The sequence below is a fragment of the Sinocyclocheilus grahami genome, unplaced genomic scaffold (assembly GCF_001515645.1).
Source record: "Sinocyclocheilus grahami isolate Dianchi unplaced genomic scaffold, SAMN03320097.WGS_v1.1 scaffold322.1, whole genome shotgun sequence".
Taxonomy (NCBI): Eukaryota; Metazoa; Chordata; class Actinopteri; order Cypriniformes; family Cyprinidae; genus Sinocyclocheilus; species Sinocyclocheilus grahami.
The window spans coordinates 242,657-262,754 of NW_015505501.1; the positions used below are offsets into that span (position 1 = coordinate 242,657).

The following is a 20,098-nucleotide window of genomic DNA, read 5'->3' on the forward strand; positions in this document are numbered from 1 at the left end:
AACATGATTTTTTAAAAACTGTGTGCTCTATAAAATAATTTTGTATTTTGCAGAACCTTGTTTACAGGTAGGATAAGTGAAATGAGTTAATAAATCTAAATAATAAATAACTATACATATAAATAATAATATATTTATTTATATTTATAATATTTTTATAAAAATAAATGTTATATTTATATATTATATTTTTATTTTTACAATATTTTTAAATGACTAAAACATCTGTTACATCTTTATTTGACCCTCTAACTCTAGCACTTTCTATTCTATTTTAATTCTACTTTATCTACATCTTTTTTTTATTACAATTTTTTTTGTTAAAATATTTTTCTATTCTATTTTTTCTATTCTATCTACTTGTTTTTCTTTGTGTGTGTGTTTATATGTGTGAATATGTATATATATATATATATATAAAAATACCTTGCTGCGTGTACTGTGTTAGGTTAACCGAGACTTGTCATTTGCACTTATATATTGTTGCTCTTTTGTTGATTTTGATTGCTTCTATTGTCCTCATTTGTAAGTCACTTTGGATAAAAGCGTCTGCTAAATTACTGAATGTAAATGTTTATATATATATATATATATATATATATATATGCATTTTTAAGGTCTACATAGTTTTTATTTCAATTTATTATATATAATTAAAAAAAATTCTGTTTTCATGTTAATTTTAGTTAAAGTTTTAATCATTTTATTGTTTTTGTTTTTTTCCATTTCATTTTTTTAATACATTTTTATTAGTTTTTTTTTTGTTAGTATTTTTGTATTTTATTTTATTTCAGTTAAAGTTATTTTACTTCAAGTAACAAAAATGTTTTACTATAAAAATGTTAACTGTAATAACCTTGAAATGTATATATATATACACACACACACACACACACACACACACACAGCTGATTTATTCAGGTGATCGATCAAATGAATCTGATTCAACCTGCAGACATTATTATACTCTGTATACATTCCAGAGGAAAATATGAGTTATTTTTCATTTAGGTATCAACTTTGTCTAAGGCGTTTCTACTAAAATAACCACGAATGAGTAAACATTGGTCATACTGTAGGATTATAGAGCGATAAAATGATTGTGGATAGCAGAGCAGTGTTTGAGTTCATATTGAGATCTTTGGTCACATTTGAGCACAGTTGGAGTCATTGCTGTGATCTCTAGAGGAGACACATGAGATATTATGAAAAAGACTTTTTCTCAGGAGAAACATCGGAGGGCTATAAACTTCAGCAAAAGTCTCCATTTAATCTCACAGATGGTTAGAAGAAAAAACTGATTTTAATTTAGATTTAATTCAATTTTTGTTTTCTACAGGATGCACTAAAATGCATACCGTATCTTCTATATAACTCCTCTCAAATGCAATGTATGCTAATTTTGTCAATTAATTAAAATACTACCCTCCTTTTATAGTGTAAAAAGGAGATGAAAAATGTGAAGACACAAAAATTAAAATCTAATGTTGTTGTGTCATTAATTGGTCATAAACAATTGATAATATTCCACTAATGAGTGCCTATGGTTTATATGTGTAATTCCTCTTAATGACTTCTGATGTTTCCCCAGTGGTGCATAAACTACAATTTCTTGTTCCTGTTCGTTGTCTCCTCTTCATTTTAGTGATGTTTTGTCATCATTGATAATTCCTGGAACAATCCTGGGTGCGTTCAGGAGACTTGAGGGTTTTTTGTTAATATACATTTTTTCTTTACAACATCAGCATACCAGTTTAACAGGTTTTAACATAACTGACGAGTGCTAATGTGTCTTATAGCAGGTGAAACAGCAGAATCTAGTGCAGGAGGGTCAGATATCTAACCTGTTTGACCTGCTGATCTCCCCGAGCCACAAAAACTGCCCTGAGGGAGAGTCGAGGGGCTACAATCATCCCAAAATCACCATGTATGTCCACATATGTGTACATAAATAACTTAACACAAATAAATAACAAATATTAGATTTTAAAATAAATATAAATATTAGAAAATGAAAAGTTTGAGGCCAGTAATTTTTTTTTATGTTTTTAAAACATTTATGATTTAAAACATCATAAATATTATAAAAATTTCAAATAACTGTTGTCTATTTTCTTGTATTTTAAAATATAATTTATTCCTGTGAGTCAAAGCTGAATTTTCAGCATCATTACTCCAGTCTTCAGTGTCACATGATCTTCAGAAATCATTCTAATATGCTGATTTGCTGCTCGAGAAACATTTATTATTATTATTATTATTATCATCAATGTTAAAATCAGGTGTGCTGCTTAATATCTTTGTGGAAACCATGATACATTTTGTTCAGGATTATTTGATGAACAGAAAGTGCAAAAGAACAGCATTATTGTCATTTTTGATCAATTTAGTGCATCCTTGCTGAATAAAAGTATTAATTTCTTTCAAACAGGAAGTTCAGGCCACTAATACTACTAGTTCCCTTGAGTAGACTTATAATAACACTTTATTAATGTCAGAAAAACCTTTAGAACAGTGTTTCTCAAACAGGGGTCCGTGGACCCCTAGTGGTCCTTGACATAAGGTATAAAGTATGAATTTTTGTATACATTTTGTATATTTTGACATGACATGTTCCCATGAAAGAAAAATCCAATATAGCTGATGATATGGCCAAATACTGGACAAGTCAGCTAACTTGAATTATACTTGACTGCATTTGGTCCTCACAAAGACACAAATGATACGAGTCAATTTTGTTCTGGGGGTCCTTCAGGATGGTTCTGAATTGGACTGGGGTCCGGTACGCCAAAAGGTTGAGATTCACTGCTTTAGAACCTTTAAGGAAGCGAGGAATGTTTGGTCCGATCCTAAGGGCTAACTGCATGACACACCTAATCTTGCTTTACTTCTAGAAGTCAAACAAAGTAACTCTATATGATGCAATCAATGGCCTTGCGTGAGTGTTTGCGTGAGCAGTGACAGACAGGCGTGACATCTCCTGTTTTTCTGCTGAGCCATCTGTTCATAGTGAAGTACTAGTATGACTGGTCTTTTACAATCAAACGTCAGTCAAAAGGACCATTTTTTTCAGAGGTGGAGCTGCTATTTAGAGTGCCTTGAAAAGGTTTTTGCCCCCTTCCTGTTTTGTTTATTTTTTGCATATTTGTCACACTTAAAAGATTCAGATAATCAAACCAATTTTAATATTACGCAAAGATAATGCAAGTAAATACAAAATGCAGTTTTTAAATGATAATTTCATTTATTAAGGGAAAAAAGCTGTCCAAACCTACCTGGCCCTATGTGAAAAATTAATTGCCCCCTCCTGTTAAATCATGAAAGAACTGCAATTAAGCACATTATTTTAGAAAGCGGAGTTAAATTTCACTAGCCACACCCAGGCCTGATTACTGCCAGACCAGTTGAATCAAGAAATCACTTAAATAGAACCCGTCTGACCAAGTGAAGCAGGCTTAAAGATCAACACATCATGCCGCGATCTAAAGAAATTCAAGAAGCTCAAGAAAAACAAAATTAAGGTTTTGGAGTGGCCAAGTCAAAGTCCAGACTTAAATCCGATTGGGATGCTGTGGCATGACCTTAAACAGTCCATTCATGCTCAAAAACCCTCCAATGTGGCTGAATGAAAACAATTATGCAAAGAAGAGTGGGCCAAAATTCCTGTGAAAGACTCATTGCCAGTTATTGCAAACGCTTGATTGCAGTTGTTGCTGCAAAGGGTGGCACAACCAGTTATTAGATTTAGGGGGCAATTACTATTTCACGTAGTGCCAGGCAGGTTTGGACAGCTTTTTTCCCTTAATAAATGAAATAATAATTTCAAAACTGCAGTTTGTATTTATTCAGGTTATCTTTGTGTAATAGTAAAATTTGTTTGATGATCTGAATCTTTTAAGTGTGACAAATAGGCAAACAATTAAAAAAACAGGAAGGGGGCAAAAACTTTTTCACACCACTGTACATTATAATGAGTACTGTTGACAAATGTACTGGTACTTCGGTACCAAATTGATACTTTCATTTTAAAAATGCAACAACAAGCGTGTTGCAACAAGCTCTCTGTGAAGAGAAACAAAGGTTTCTATTTACGACGTGTTTTTGCAGCATTGATAATTTTAGCCAATCACAGACAGCTTGTGGAAGCAATAGCCAATCAGAGGCGTTTAAGTTAGTCAGCGGTCAATACGTCAGTTTGTCCAGCGCGAGTTGTTTGCTCGTATAACCAACAAATTATAAACACAATGTAAATAAGAAATTCATTCTGCAGTATAGACAGAGACTGAGTGTTCACTTGAGCCTTGAATTGTTTCAAACGGTTCAGTGAACTGGTTCATTCAGTTCACTAAAAAGAACCGGTTCAAAAGAACGATTTGTTCGTGAACCGGACATCATTAGTACACCCTGCAAAGTTTCGGGGAGTGACATCTTTGGAATGCACTGCACCAACGAAGTCCAGGATCATGTTCTTTGAACATAAATAGCGTCCAATAAATAAATGTTAACAAACATCGGTGACATCTATGAAATGCATGATAATCCAGTGCACTCAGTTGCATGTTCTAGTAAACAACATATTTAAACACTCACAAAACGTCTGCATTTCATGTTACTGTGTTAATGCGTCCATGCCACAGGCTCTGTCATCATATCATGTCATGCATCCAACACATCTATCACTCCACTGAGCAATTACTGGGACCAGAATGAGCTTCATGCAGCACATAATTAGATATGAATGGAACTACTAGGAGTTTCTCATTAACGGTCACTGCAGACACGTGCCCTGGCAAGACATTAACCACGCTAACTAAGCACACTTCAGGGAAGGGTGGAAAATAGACAGCCTATAACTACACTTTTAAAACGACAAAGTTATCTATAGATGCCAAAGAGAGAATGAAATAAAGAAAAAGAATGTTAATGCATTATTAATGCAATGTTATCATAATTTGGAACCAGTCATAAAAGGATCAAATAAAAATAACAATCAAATAAGATACTAACTGAAAATATTCATTATGAATAATCTTATTTGATTATTATAAGTTCTTATTTGATCAATTTAAAATTATACCCAATTTAATACTTATTAACTCAAAATCATAATGATTAGAAATTTAGACATAGGAATTTCCTTAGAACTCCTTTAGGACTGTTCCTGAAATATTAAACGTAAATAAAAGGCACTTATGGATAACAGCAATAAAAAAATACTTTATCAATAAAGGAACGTGAAGAACATGTCTGGGTCATATTTCACCCCAAAAATAAAAGAAACAAATAAGAAATTATCTTTTGCATACAAAATAAAGCCTTTTTTGCATTGTGACATTATTTGATGCCAATGCAGCACATTTTTACTATATATATATATATATATAATGAGATGTGAACAAATATATATCTGGAGTAAAATTGTACAATACTTTACAAAAAAAGAAAAGAAAATGTGCATAAAACGTGAACATAATAATAAAAAGTCCTGAAAGAAAAAAGTTCCTAAAACAGATGTCATTAAATAATAGATCAAATAAAATATTATGAAAAATAAAATATTAAAAAATAAAATAAATGCATTTTTCCACATTCCAGTTGTGAGAATTAAGGTGTAAAATGTGCTTAACTGTCATTAAAATAATTTAAATGTTTTTTTTGGGTGTAATGTGACGTTTTCCTGACACTTCTGATTAACACGTTCTAGTTTTGTTACAGGCAAGTCTTGACTGTTACATTGTAACACAGAAACGCTACACTGTATCAAAGCTCTTCTGTTACTCTGCATCAGTTCCACACAGCATCATGACACACACACATCGCAGTCCAGCACACTGAATACTCGCCTGTGCAGTGATGCTGACTACAGCCCTGTAGGGATCAAGTGAGCAGAGGACTGTAAACAGTGTGGATGACAGTGCAAAAACTGCGCGGCACAGCTGACCTGGAGTCAGTCACAGCATTAACACAGATGCCTTTCAGTTTCTTACGTGATTCATAAAAGCGCAAAAATACACTTACCTGCTAAAATGGCCTTTCCAGGGTGTGTGAGTTTGGCTTGTCCGGCGGCCGCAGCGGCTGATAAACAGTGCGGTCTGTGGAAAGGACTCACAAATTTCTGGTCCACTGACATTTTTCTTGTTTTAAAGCGGGGTTTGGAGACACACGCGCCTCCCGCACAGCACAAACAGTATCTGTAGAGTAAACCGCGCTCAGAAGTGAAGTGACGGGTTCTGTGTGATCTTTTGACAGCCTCGAGTTTCCTGCTGTGTGAGTGTGTGTGTGTGTGTGTGTGTGTGTGAGAGTGAGAGAGAGAGAGAGTGTGTGTGTGTGTGTGTGTGTGTGTGTGTGAGAGAGAGAGTGTGTGTGTGTGTGTGTGTGTGTTAGTGAGAGTGTGTGTCTGTGTGTGTGTGTGTGTGTGTTTAAGGGAGGGAGAGTCTCTATCGGAGCGCCATATTTCTGACAAACACAACAGTCCTGTTAAGGTGGAACGGAACGGACGCTTTTCTTGAAGGTTCACTGGGCTGAATGTGAAACGCGCACGTTACAACATCATGTCAGGACAATCAGCTCATTCAACTTTACAGAAGTTGTTTTTGGAGAACTTGTAAACGAAACTACTATGTATTTTATTAGGGGAAGATGCACGTTTTGTTTACATCGGGCGCTTTTAAGTAGCAGCGATTTATTTTTAAAAAATCGAAACTTTTTATATGCCTTTTTTGTCACATTAAACATTTTACAGTGTCTTCATTGTTTATTTTTCAGATGCTATTTGTATGTTATGTTAAGGTTTTATTAGACCGATAAGCTTTGTAAAAATGGATGCGTTTCAGAAAGGCGGGGCATAGAGGAGAAACAATAATGTACAGTATGTGGAAAATAATGTGTTATTTGAACTTTAAACCGCATAAACACATTTCATTACACCAAATACACAACATAATGTTCTTTTTAGCAACATCATATGACCCCTTTAAGGTTTTATTTAGGCCTATTATCCAAATCCAGAGGCAACATTTGTCGTTTGATTTAAATTATCTTGATGTACTAAAATAACAAATTAATTATATATAATAATTATTTAAATCTATAGACATGTTAAAAAAAAACTAACAATATAACAAAATAAATAAATAATGGAAATATAAAAATGAAAACTAATTCAATATATTATTATATTAAAAACTATAATAGTATCTCAATGATACTAATACAACCCTTGTGTGCTTTTTAAGATGCAAAGGGGGACAGAGCACATGAAAAATATAATTGATTATTTATAATCAAAAATGCCTAGGACTCAGGAATTTCCAAGTGATCCCGAATAATGAGAGCAGCATTATGTGAAGGGGATGCCATCTGCTGGTATCTGTGTGTGTGTGTTTGAGTAATAATGAAGCAGTGTTGAATATGGGCACATAATTCATTTCAGCTGTAAACTGCAGCTTCTGCTATCTCTCGTTTGTCTGCATTTGGAGATTTAATGCATGAGTACTTTGGAATAACAATAACAATAAAAAATAAAAGTCTTTAAAAATAAACTGGCGTGGGAAACCTGATATATTTGCATCAAGTTCAAGCCCCCCCTTCAGAACTTTTGAAAATACCACAGTTACTATATTGAAGAATATATGGCTAATTGCTGGAAATGAAGGTTATAAGAAATTGGTTATTTTATTTGTGAAAAAACACCACTTTTTAATGTCTTGCTGGGGACTTTTATTTAGATATTGGTCATTTTATTTGTGAAAAAACACCACTTTTTAATGTCTCGCTGGGGACTTTTATTTAGATATTGGTCATTTTATTTGTGAAAAAGCACCACTTTTTAATGTCTCGCTGGGGACTTTTATTTAGATATTGGTTATTTTATTTGTGAAAAAACACCACTTTTTAATGTCTCGCTGGGGACTTTTATTTAGATATTGGTCATTTTATTTGTGAAAAAGCACCACTTTTTAATGTCTCGCTGGGGACTTTTATTTAGATATTGGTTATTTTATTTGTGAAAAAGCACCACTTTTTAATGTCTCGCTGGGGACTTTTATTTAGAAATGGTTTCTGTGACGCTAGTGCGCATGCGCAGTTTGTCTCCTTCACTTTGTCCTGTAGCAGTGAGTGTCAAATCTGAAACACAGGACGCACTAAAGCTTCTGCTTTTTATCATTTTATTTCTGTCTCAACAGCAGCAGCATCCTCGGTATGAATTTATCAATCTATTTTGAGCTAGATCGCAACTTTAAATATGGAGGCAGTAAGTTGTGTGTAGTGTTGTTTATAGCAATAAAAAACAGACAGCACAGCACAGCAGCTATTTTTCATAACCTCGCCCTAGTCTATATTTAAACACCTTTTCCTTGTTAACTGTGTAGTTTTGTGCTGATCATGATTAAATGCAACATGTTTGTTCTTTCTGCATATGATTAAGTCTTAATTCATGATTAGATTATGAGCTCGAGACCACGCCCCCTCATGCATAAACACACATAGCTGTTTTCTGCGTGATAATGCACGTGTCTGTTACTGTAATAACAGAAGAACCAGCATTCTTCTTGTATTATAGCATGCATTTCTACTGAAGTGTTTGATAATCAGCTTTTCTGTTCCTCATTTCAGTATTAATGTCACTAAATATGCCTTACCCTACACAGGCAGTATTTTTAGGTATGATAGACACGTGTAATGCTCTAAAATGCTGCCTACAGCCCATTTTGTTTGTACTGCAATTAAAAAACCCATGTAAAAATAGATGCACAGCATCAAGGATGCTGGTTGGCATAGTTTTTTTTGTATGCAATCAAGTTATAATTCACTGGTTGTCCATTTATTTTCTAGTACCTAACAGGCTCTTATAAAATAATGTGAAAATAAAAGTCAAATGTGTTGGCGGTCTAAATGCAATCATGGACGGATTATGAAAGCTTAATTTACTAACTAGAAAATGAACAACTACTATGAACTACATTCACACAGTGGGTGTGGTAACTGATTATGCCATTTTGAGGGTTTGCTTCATCTGCAGGTTCATCCCCGGTTTCTTCAAAAATGCTATTTTTGTAGCTTGCTTGCAACACCATTGACAGTTTAAACATGCTGACATTTCCCCTCTCGTTTATGTATCAGATATAATGGCTGTTCCTCCTGCATACTCAGACCTGGGAAAAGCAGCCAAGGACATTTTCAGCAAGGGTTACGGTGAGGAAACTCACTCCATCCTGGAAAAGTTGTTTGCTTTAAAGACAAGTTGCATTCTACTGCATTTAATGTCTTCGTTTTGTTTGTAGGTTTTGGGATTGTTAAATTGGACCTCAAAACGAAATCTCAAAATGGAGTGGTGAGTTCGTTTTTTTATTTTTATTTGTAGCAGTAGTTTATCTATTTTTTTGAAAACATATGGGCACAACTAGAACAAAATTATATTTTGCATAAATACAATTTCGATTTTAAGGACCATTAAAGGAATATTTCACCAAAAAATGAAAATTAGCTGAAAATCCAAGATGTAGATGAGCTTGTTTCTTCATCAGAACAGATTTTTGCGTTACTTGCTCACCAATGGATGCTCTGCAGTGAATGGGTGCCGTCAGAATGAGAGTCCAAACAGCTGATAAAAACATCAGAGTAATCCACACCACTCCAGTCCATCAGTTAATGTCTTGTGAAGTGAAAAGCTGTGTGTTTGTAAGAAACAAATCCATCATCTACGTTGCTTCTGGCCAGAATACAAGTCCATAGTCCATAATAACACTTCCTCCGGTGATAAAGTCGCCTGTTGTCTCTCACATCAAAATCCACACACATATTTGTTTAGAGCTGTTTTGGCTTGCAAAAGGTGCTTGATCTGTGCAGATTTCTCTCCTGATTCAGACCAGACAGCTTTTTAATTAGAGAAAGCAATATGATGGATAGAGGACTCCTGCAGTATTTTAGCTGAAAGCAACAGATTGAAGTTAAAATGTCTAAATAATGGATTTGTCACTTTACAAGACATTAACTGATGGACTGGAGTGGTGTGAATTACTTGTTTTTATCAGCTGTTTGGACTCTCATTCTGACGGCACCCATTCACTGCAGAGCATCCATTGCTGAGACACTGATGCAATGCTACATTTCTCCAAATCTGATGAAGAAACAAATATTTTGGATGGACTGAAGGAGGGTGAATTTTCAGAAAATGAAAATTTTGGGGTGAACTTTTCCTTTAAGGTGTCATTGTTCTCATGACAGTGAAGCAGATTTCATTACCTTGATGCTTCATTGTCATGTATTTAAACATTAAAGCAATTTTTGTGTATGCATCATTTTGGGAAATGCATTTAGATGGTAAGATTATTGTAGGTGTGTTTGTGTGATGTGGCATGTTTCACTCTGAAGGCCCACACGTCTCTGTGGTCTCCATCACACATCATTTACCATGCAAAAGGTGCTTGATCTGTGCAGATTTCTCTCCTGATTCAGACCAGACAGCTTTTTAATTAGAGAAAGCAATATGATGGATAGAGGACTCCTGCAGTATTTTAGCTGAAAGCAACAGATTGAAGTTAAAATGTCTAAATAATGGATTTGTCACTTTACAAGACATTAACTGATGGACTGGAGTGGTGTGAATTACTTGTTTTTATCAGCTGTTTGGACTCTCATTCTGACGGCACCCATTCACTGCAGAGCATCCATTGCTGAGACACTGATGCAATGCTACATTTCTCCAAATCTGATGAAGAAACAAATATTTTGGATGGACTGAAGGAGGGTGAATTTTCAGAAAATGAAAATTTTGGGGTGAACTTTTCCTTTAAGGTGTCATTGTTCTCATGACAGTGAAGCAGATTTCATTACCTTGATGCTTCATTGTCATGTATTTAAACATTAAAGCAATTTTTGTGTATGCATCATTTTGGGAAATGCATTTAGATGGTAAGATTATTGTAGGTGTGTTTGTGTGATGTGGCATGTTTCACTCTGAAGGCCCACACGTCTCTGTGGTCTCCATCACACATCATTTACCATACAGGAGGAACTGCCTGAACCTTTATCTTGATGTCAGTTATTTGTGGGTAACTATTTTCACGTCATGTGTGAATTTCTTTTTGAATCATTTTTCTCTGACTACACAACCAACATCACTCTAGAGTTAAATAAGAGTCACGTCCCATCAGTGTTTCTGGGTCACAATCAAAATAAACCTAATTCTGCCATCTGCCGTGCAGTAATGTCATGAGACACCTGCTCACACTGTCCTCTTAATGTGTTGTTTTTAATAATGCACAAATATAGACTTCCTGACAGATACTTTTAACTGTTAAATACAGGGTTGTTGGTAACAGTGTTGTTATTTTTTAACTAATAGTAAAATTAACACTATTAACTTTATTTAAAAATTTAAATATCAATAATTTGGTCAATTAGTAATTGAAAAATCACTAATTTGGTAATTGATAATTACAGGGTTTATCATAGCGGTGTTGTTGTTTTTAACTGTATCTCAAATTAATATTATTAAAAATCTGTATTTAAAATGGGTAATTCGGTAACTGAAATAAAGCTGAAATAAAATAGATATTAGATGAAAAGCTTAAACTTTGAAAAAAAAATTAGAAACGATGCCTTGGCATGAAGTACTAAAAATACTCAAATTAACTGAAATAATAATTAACTAAATCTATTTATAAATATTTAAATCAAATCTTACATATTTAATTAAATATTTAAATAATAGGTAAAAACTAACTAAAAATGACAAAAGAAAAAATGAAATTACTAAAACTGATAATTGAAAATATTCCTAAATACTATAATAGTTTATAAATAACACAAAAATAATACTCATTGGTAGAAAGCAACAAGCTTCAAATGGCTTAAAAGTATAACAAATTTATAACAAATATTTAAGTCTTAATAATTGTCAGTAAAAAAAGTCCAATATTATTTATCTTTACTATCTTCTCTGATAGTAAAAAAAAAAGTGAAATTACAATCTGAAATCAAACCATTATAATATACAACACAAAAGTAGGTAACAGTCTAGTGCTTTTGTTGCCTAACAGACCGATATGATTTTTTTTTTTAAAAAGCTGTTTGTTGCTAATACATGCCTAGTTTTTTTTATTTTTTTTAATCCTGTTCATAAACTCTAATCCAACTGCAGGAGTTCAACACATCTGGATCCACCAACACGGACACGGGAAAAGCCGGTGGTAGTTTGGAGACCAAGTATAAGATGAAGGATCTGGGATTGAGTTTAAACCAGAAGTGGAACACAGACAGCATGCTCACTACAGAAGTGTCTGTGGAAGACCAGGTCTGATCACACTCTCCTCATGACCTTTGACCCCTATTGAGTTGCACTGAGTATGATCAAAATGGTTTGCTATCATATTCATGATTTGTTGCATCATCTCCTCAGCTCGCACAGGGGTTGAAATTGGCCCTGGATACGTCTTTTGTACCAAACACAGGGTGCGTTGTTAGTATCTGATGCTTGTTTCATGCTTTAGTTTGATGTCTTTGACCGTGTTATTCTCTCTTTAGCAAGAGGAGCGGTAAACTGAAGACTGGCTACAAGCGTGACTTGGTCAATGTGAGCTGCGACATTGATTTCGAGGGTCCGGTTGTGCACTCTGCAGCGGTTCTGGGATACGAAGGCTGGCTCGTGGGGTACCAGATGGCGTTTGACACGGCCAAATCCAAACTGGTGCAAAACAACTTCGCTCTGGGATACAAGGCCGGAGATTTCCAGCTTCACACCAACGTGTAAGAAGCATTGAAAAACAACACAGGAAAATGCTGATCAGTGGATTTTAAGTTGATATTGCAGAAATTGCTATGAAAGCTTGTTTCTGCCACAGGAAAAATGTATAAATAAAAAAGGAAGTTAAATTTTTTCATGCAATTCTGAGGTTATATCTCACAATTCTGTATTTTTTCCTTTTTTGAGAGAAAAAAAAAATCATAATTGTGAGATATGAACTCGCAAATTCTGAGAAGAAAAGTCATAATAGTGAGTTATAAGCTTGCAATTGTGAGAAAAAAAGTCAGAATTGTGAGAAGTCGCAATTACTTTTATTTTTCATTCTGTGGCAGAAACAAAAAATCAGAACTGCGAGGAAAAAAGTCAGAATTGCAATTTTAAATTTTCAGATTTATTTGCCAGAATATAAGCTCGCAATTAACTTTTTCATATTTTTAAATATGAAATATTTTGATTTAGCTAGCTGCGATCCTGCTGACATTAGGGCTGGGTTTAAAATATTGATTTCTCGATTTTAATAAATTCTTATTGTATCGAAACTGATATTAATTCATAAATCGCAAGAATCTATCTTTTAGTCTATGCTGTCTTCTCCTCCAGCTTTGTCACTTTTGATATGAAACTAAATCTGAGTTTTCAGCTCAGTTACAGTACAAAATAAGCATAAATTTAACATCAGAAACTACGTTAAATGAAACCAGCTTACCGAAACGAATCACGTCTCATGAAATCACTCAATCAGTGTTTCAACCGCGGAAAGACGTCAATGAAACGGCTAGTGAACACTGTCACATAATGTTACATAGTTAAGTAAAAAACATTTTGAAGGCATGCTATTGGTTTAATATGTTCTAAGTGTGTCATGTGTCACCAGTAATGACGGAGCTGAGTTCGGAGGATCTGTCTATCAGAAGGTCAGTGATCAGCTGGAGACGGCCGTCACTTTGGCCTGGACTTCAGGCAGCAACAACACACGCCTCGGAGTTGCTGCAAAGTACCAGCTGGATAAAGATGCCTCGGTGTCTGTAAGTTCACAATCTTGAGAAAAGGATAATTCACTTAATATGGATTGAGTTAAGCCAAAAAAGTACTCTATGCAAGTACGCAATCACGCATGCAAGTTCTTGGCTAATGCATTGCAAGCTTGGGGTTCCATTGTACATAAATGCAGATGTGTGTTGCATTATGATTGGAGTTGTGACCATCATTTGTGTAACTAGAAGCATCTGCGTCCATGTTGTTTTTTGGATTATTTTCAGGTCTAAATCTGCCTTTACAGGGAAGTTATATTAAATATTCAAAGCTTGGAATGACCAACCTGAGCATGTTTCATTATTTCCTCATAACAGGCCAAAGTGAACAATGCCAGTCTGATTGGAGTTGGTTACACTCAGAGTCTTCGACCCGGTAATCGTGTTACGATTATTGTTTATGATCTCTGTATATGAACAGCATAACACTTCTACATTTCTGCAGTATGCAAACTGCACAGTTTGTGAATTTTCTTTAAGCACCGAATGACATTTGCTAAAATGTTCAATATAGAATCAAAGCACCGCAGGGAGTACTTTATCCCAGAGTGCAGCGCATTTCATTTGAAGTGTGACGAATGAACCAAGAGTGATTTTTAGCATATTCCTTTTTGATTTATTATTCAAGCATACTACTGGAAGTTGAGGCATTATTAAAGGAATGATTCACCTGAAAATGAACATTTTCTGAAACTTTTCTCACCCTCGGGAAATCTAAAATGTAGATGAGTTTGTTTCTTCATCAGATTTGGAGAAATGTAGCATTACATCACTTGCTCAGCAATGGATGCTCTGCAGTGAATGGGTGCCGTCAGAATGAGAGCTGATAAAAACATCACAATAATCCACAAGTAATCCGCACCACTCCAGTCCATCAGTTAATGTCTTGTAAGAGTCTGTAAGACATAAATCTGTTATTAAGACGGTTTAACTTTAACTGGTTGCTAAAATACGAGTCCAAAATCCATAATAATGTTTTTTTTTCAGTGAAAAAGTCATCTCATCTGAATCAGGAGAGAAATATGCACAGATCAAGCACCGTTTACCGAAATCGTTTTCTAAACAAATATGTCAGTGGATTTTAATGTGAGAGGACAACAGGGAATAGACATTTTCACTGGAGGAAGCGTTATTATGGATTATGGCAAATAATCTAGCCAGAAATGATGGTTTGAAAGTAAAAATGCCTTTTGATTGATGGATTTGTTTCGTTCAAACAGGCATCTTGTCACTTTATAAAACATTAACTGATGGACTGGAGTGGTGTGGATTATTGTGATGTTTTTATCAGCTGTTTGGACTCTCATTCTGACGGCACCCATTCACTGCAGAGGATCCATTAGTGAGCAAATGATGAAATGCTACATTTCTCACATCTGTTCACATGAAGAAACAAACTCATCTACATTTTGGATGAGTAAATGTTCAGGAAAATTCATTTTTATTTCACTGAATTTTGCATGCAACAGTGAGATTATGTGACAACAGTGTCGCATACTACTGTTTAATGGCGTTGATCTTTGGCATACAATTTGCTAAAAAACATACAAAGTGCTATTTTAAAACGAGTAATTATTAATAAATAGTACGCAGTATATACTCCACAATATGTAGTACACTAGAATTTCATTCCAGTCATCTTGTGACCAATATTTTAATTCTTTAAGATACTTATTAACCTCTTCGTGCATTTTTTAATGTCTTGCATTTCTCTTTGTCCCATTGTAAAGGTGTGAAACTCACTCTCTCGGCCTTGATCGACGGAAAAAACTTCAGCACAGGCGGACACAAAGTAGGACTGGGTTTTGAACTGGAAGCGTAGCTGCCATAGTGCAAAAGACACAGAAGAAGAGAGAGCCGGTCCTCATGTTGTCCCTCCTACATCACACACTAGCACTCGATGACTAAAAGCACTTAGCGGCATGTTGATGATTTTTGCAAGTCTGTGGGAGCTGAGTGATTCAATCTCAACCGGCCGTAAGACCTGGCCTTCTAAGGGAAATATTTGATGATCACCTGATTTATTTAACGACAGCCACATATTTACGTAGAGCAAACCAAATTACACAAGTAGCGGTAGATTTGCAAGATTGGAGTGTTTGTCTGGTGATGTCGGTGCATGTTAAGGACTTGTGTTTGATTTATCGCGTCGGTGAGCGAAGGTCTTAAACTCGCATGGTTGTAGTTAAGGTTATTTCTCAGGATGCTGCACTTCTTGGGCTTTAGGCCTCACAGGAAACTGAACAGACAGCATTCATATTTTTAGAGCTTGCAACACTATCTATTACACACTCATTGATGGTTAGAGAGCAGTTCAGTCTTGTGGCAAAATATGCCGCTAGCAAACCATTTCAAAAGTGTTTCAGTGTACAAATGAGCTTTTTGTGCATTGAACTCTTTATGGGCACAGATTTGTGTAATGCGTTGTACATACCAACTGTTTTTCCATATTACTATTATATATATCGTTATTATATATAATAACTAATTTTACAATCTTGAGGAAGTTGGTCTTTGTACCTAATTTTTCCAATGGAAATTGAGGAATTTTAATAAACGAAGGAAAATTTAATGCTGTTTTGTGTTATTTAGAGTTGTGCTTGTTTCATGGACCTGCTTCACAGTACAAGTATGAGGAAAAATACAGTACCGTTCAAAAGTCTGGGGTTTGAAAGATTTATTTATTAAATAAATTAATACTTTTATTCAGCAAGGATGCATTAAATCGATCAAAAGTGACAGTAAATACATTCATAAAGTTTCAAAAATGTATTATTCAGATGCAGTCTTTAAAGATCATGTGACACTGAAGACTGAAGTAATGATACTGAAAATTCATCTTTGATCAAAGGAATAAATTACTTTTTAAACTATATTTGAGTAGAAAACAGTTACTTTAAATTTTAATAATATTTCACAATATTAGTGTTTTTACTGTATTTCTTAATCAAATAAATGCAATCTCGGTGAGCAGAAGAGACTTCTTTCAAAAACATAAAAATAAAATCTTACGCACCCCAAACTTTGAAACAGTACAGTATAGCATGTTCTTTACAAATATAATGTATAACTGTTTTTTTTTTACATAGAATGTACAATGAAATGGGAAAAAAATGTGAACCAATAACAATTTCCTCACGTTGACCATCTGCATACAGTAAATACATTCATAAAGTTTCAAAAATGTATTATTCAGATGCAGTCTTTAAAGATCATGTGACACTGAAGACTGAAGTAATGATACTGAAAATTCATCTTTGATCAAAGGAATAAATTACTTTTTAAACTATATTTGAGTAGAAAACAGTTACTTTAAATTGTAATAATATTTCACAATATTAGTGTTTTTACTGTATTTCTTAATCAAATAAATGCAATCTTGGTGAGCAGAAGAGAGTTCTTTCAAAAACATAAAAATAAAATCTTACGCACCCCAAACTTTGAAACAGTACAGTATAGCATGTTCTTTACAAATATAATGTATAACTGTACAGCAAAAGTTTTTTTTTTTTTTTTACACAATGTACAATGAAATGGGAAAAAAAAGGTGAACCAATAACAATTTCCTCACGTTGACCATCTGCACGGCAGATTTTGTTTCAGAGAAGGTTCACTTTTGCCACAACCTGCCTGTAGTTTTTGCAGGATGTTCCAGCAGGGGAATGATAGCAATAACAACTTGACAACTTTTTGTTCGATATATTTGCTCAAAAACAGCACAAAATAAATGAGTACAAATTGAACAATTCTGCTGCTAAAGGTTCTTTATTGGAATCAATGGTTCCATGAAGAACCTTTAAAATTCCATGGAATCTTTCCTTTGGACAAAAGGACCAATTGCATTAGGACAGGACCAAACTTGGCACAAAATAAATGAGTATTGGACATTTCTGCTTTTTGCATGTTTCGTTCAGCATACCCACCTCAAAGTGAGCGCATTTTCTGTCCTGAATGACCCTGAAAAGGCCTTTGGTACATGATGACTCATGCATGCTTCATAAACTGTGATGCATGTTGCACCTTTATTTTGGTGCATTTGCCACCGTACAAAACAGCTAATGCTGAAAGCATGAATGGAGGCATGTGCATTTAAATAATCAATGAGAGGTCATTATAAACATGCATGATTTGATAAAAACTTCAGTTTCGAGATCTGTGTCTGTCCCACTATTTCTGTTCCATCTCTTTTTTTCAACGGCCTGACCAATTGCATTGGGGCAGGACCAAACTTGGCACAAATTAAATGACCATTGTACATTTCTGCTTCTTGCATGTTTCGTTCAGCATGCTCACCTCAAAGTAAGCATGCTTTCTGTCCTAAATGATCCTGACTAACTCTTCAGTGCATCATGACTCATGCTGTAAACAGCATGCATCAAGCTCAACCTCTGCTTTGTGATGCACGTTGCAGTTTGCAATTGCCACAAAACAGCAAGAATAGAAGCACGTTGCGGCAATGTCATTCACTATTTTCAAGCCGTATTCACCTCGCCTGTAGGCTGAAAGACTGGCGTCAAAAACTATCCACATGTAAATGATACTCAAGTTTCACTTCAACAGAAAACAAAAGAGCTGTTTCAACAAAAGCTATGTTCGTATTGTCTGATTATCAAGAATCAAATGACAAAAACAACAATTCTTGCTCCTAAGAGGCCTCTCCGTTTTCCCCTACAATGAAATTGAATCAGGAACATGAAGCCTATTTGCTTCAAACAAAAAGAATTGACCTTGGAACTCTCGTGAAAGCTTCTCTAAATGTCTGAGGTGCATTTAAACAAAGTTTCTTTGCAAATGGAACGTTCAACATTCCACACATTCTGACTTTCCTTCACGAGCCCCTCTGGCAAAGCAGATATGGTTTCCTTCCTGGAAGTCCTTTTTCACGCACCCCTTTTTGGAGAACAAGAGCAATAAAAGTGGCATGCTTAATCATGAGCGTGCTTGGCCAGACTGCAAGTCTGACATTTCCCAGCAGCTTAATCTCTACAGTGGTTTAGCTCAGATGAGGGAAGTTAAGTAAGACTAGACAGTTGCCTCAGCTGAAGTGGTTAAGCTTTATCAGATGCAACAGAAAAACATACAGGAAGACAAATGCAAAACTTGAGAAGGACAAACAGAGTATGTATTCTAAAAACAGAGCTGGCTTACCTTTGGAAAGCACTCTGGTGTGTGGTTTGGAAACCGATTCCTCTAGAAGCTTGGCTGATGAGGAGACGAGAGGAGGTGACTTCCTCACAGCCAGATGAACATTAACAGGCAGACGTTTGCAGCTCCTCCTCCTATCTGTCCATCCTCTCCTGCAAACCCCACCTCTCCCATCACGTACAATGCAAGAAACAGATGCACCTTTGTGCTTAAAAATAGTCTGTTTGCACTCTGTTGTAAGTCATTTGATTCAGACAACGAACTGGGAAATTGATTTAAATGATTGAAGTATTGTGGAAAATGGTCATCATACACACCTTTTGTTTTATTCTATAAGGAAACCGCATTAATCAACAGAACTAGTCGAATATTGAATCTGTGTTTGCTTACGTAAGCAGAAGAATGTTTATTTAAAGTCTTTTATCTGAATCACTCTGGGGGATTTGATGAGGATTTGTAATGCATAAACCAGCCCAGATGACTAACTCAGGTTGGAGGTTAATGTGAGCTGCTGTCACTGTTGGGAGTTCACAGGGTGGAGTTTGAGCCAGTAGTTTAGAGTTACCGAGAAAATGTTCAGTGGTCTGATAGTGTGTGCAAATATAGCAGCACGTTTACAGCTCGCACCATCATAGATTAGATGGAGCGATGATTTGATGAGAATTTACACTCACACTCATAAGTGAGCATGTTGTGGTTTTTCCACTGCAAGTCAAACGAAACATATTTAGAATGTTTGGAACATATGTTGCTTATTCTAGAATTGTTTGTTTATTTGAATAATAAAAAATGAATTTTAGTAATCTTTGTTTTCAATATTTGCATGTACTACTGTGTACTGTGTTGTTGATTAATTATAAAAACCAAACAGACTTTAAAATTATGTTGACATGTCTTTTCTAATTAAATCTTGTTATATTATATATATTTAATCCACATTCCTTTGCATATTTATATCTGTGTATAGACTATTTTGTACATGCATATTTATTTTGTTTTATCTAGTTTGTCTGTGTATATATAATTTTATTTCATCATCTGTCTTATTTTTATATATTAATATTACGTTATTCGTTAAGTCTGTCTGTCTGTCTGTCTGTCTGTCTATCTATCTATCTATCTATCTGTCTGTCTGTCTGTCTGTCTCTGTCTCTGTCTCTGTCTCTGTCTCTGT

At 34.9% G+C, this 20,098-nt stretch overlaps 1 protein-coding gene across 1 annotated transcript; it reads left to right on the forward strand.

Annotated features, from left to right (window-relative positions):
* Positions 1–8,070: 8,070 nt before the first annotated feature.
* On the forward strand, positions 8,071–16,462 carry LOC107602241 (voltage-dependent anion-selective channel protein 2-like). The gene is made up of 9 exons (XM_016294696.1): positions 8,071–8,200; positions 9,124–9,195; positions 9,285–9,334; positions 12,146–12,298; positions 12,404–12,456; positions 12,529–12,750; positions 13,623–13,773; positions 14,098–14,155; positions 15,510–16,462. Exons 2-9 carry the CDS (start codon positions 9,129–9,131, stop codon positions 15,599–15,601), a joined length of 846 nt encoding a protein of 281 aa, XP_016150182.1. The 5' UTR covers positions 8,071–8,200; positions 9,124–9,128; the 3' UTR covers positions 15,602–16,462.
* Positions 16,463–20,098: the final 3,636 nt, after the last annotated feature.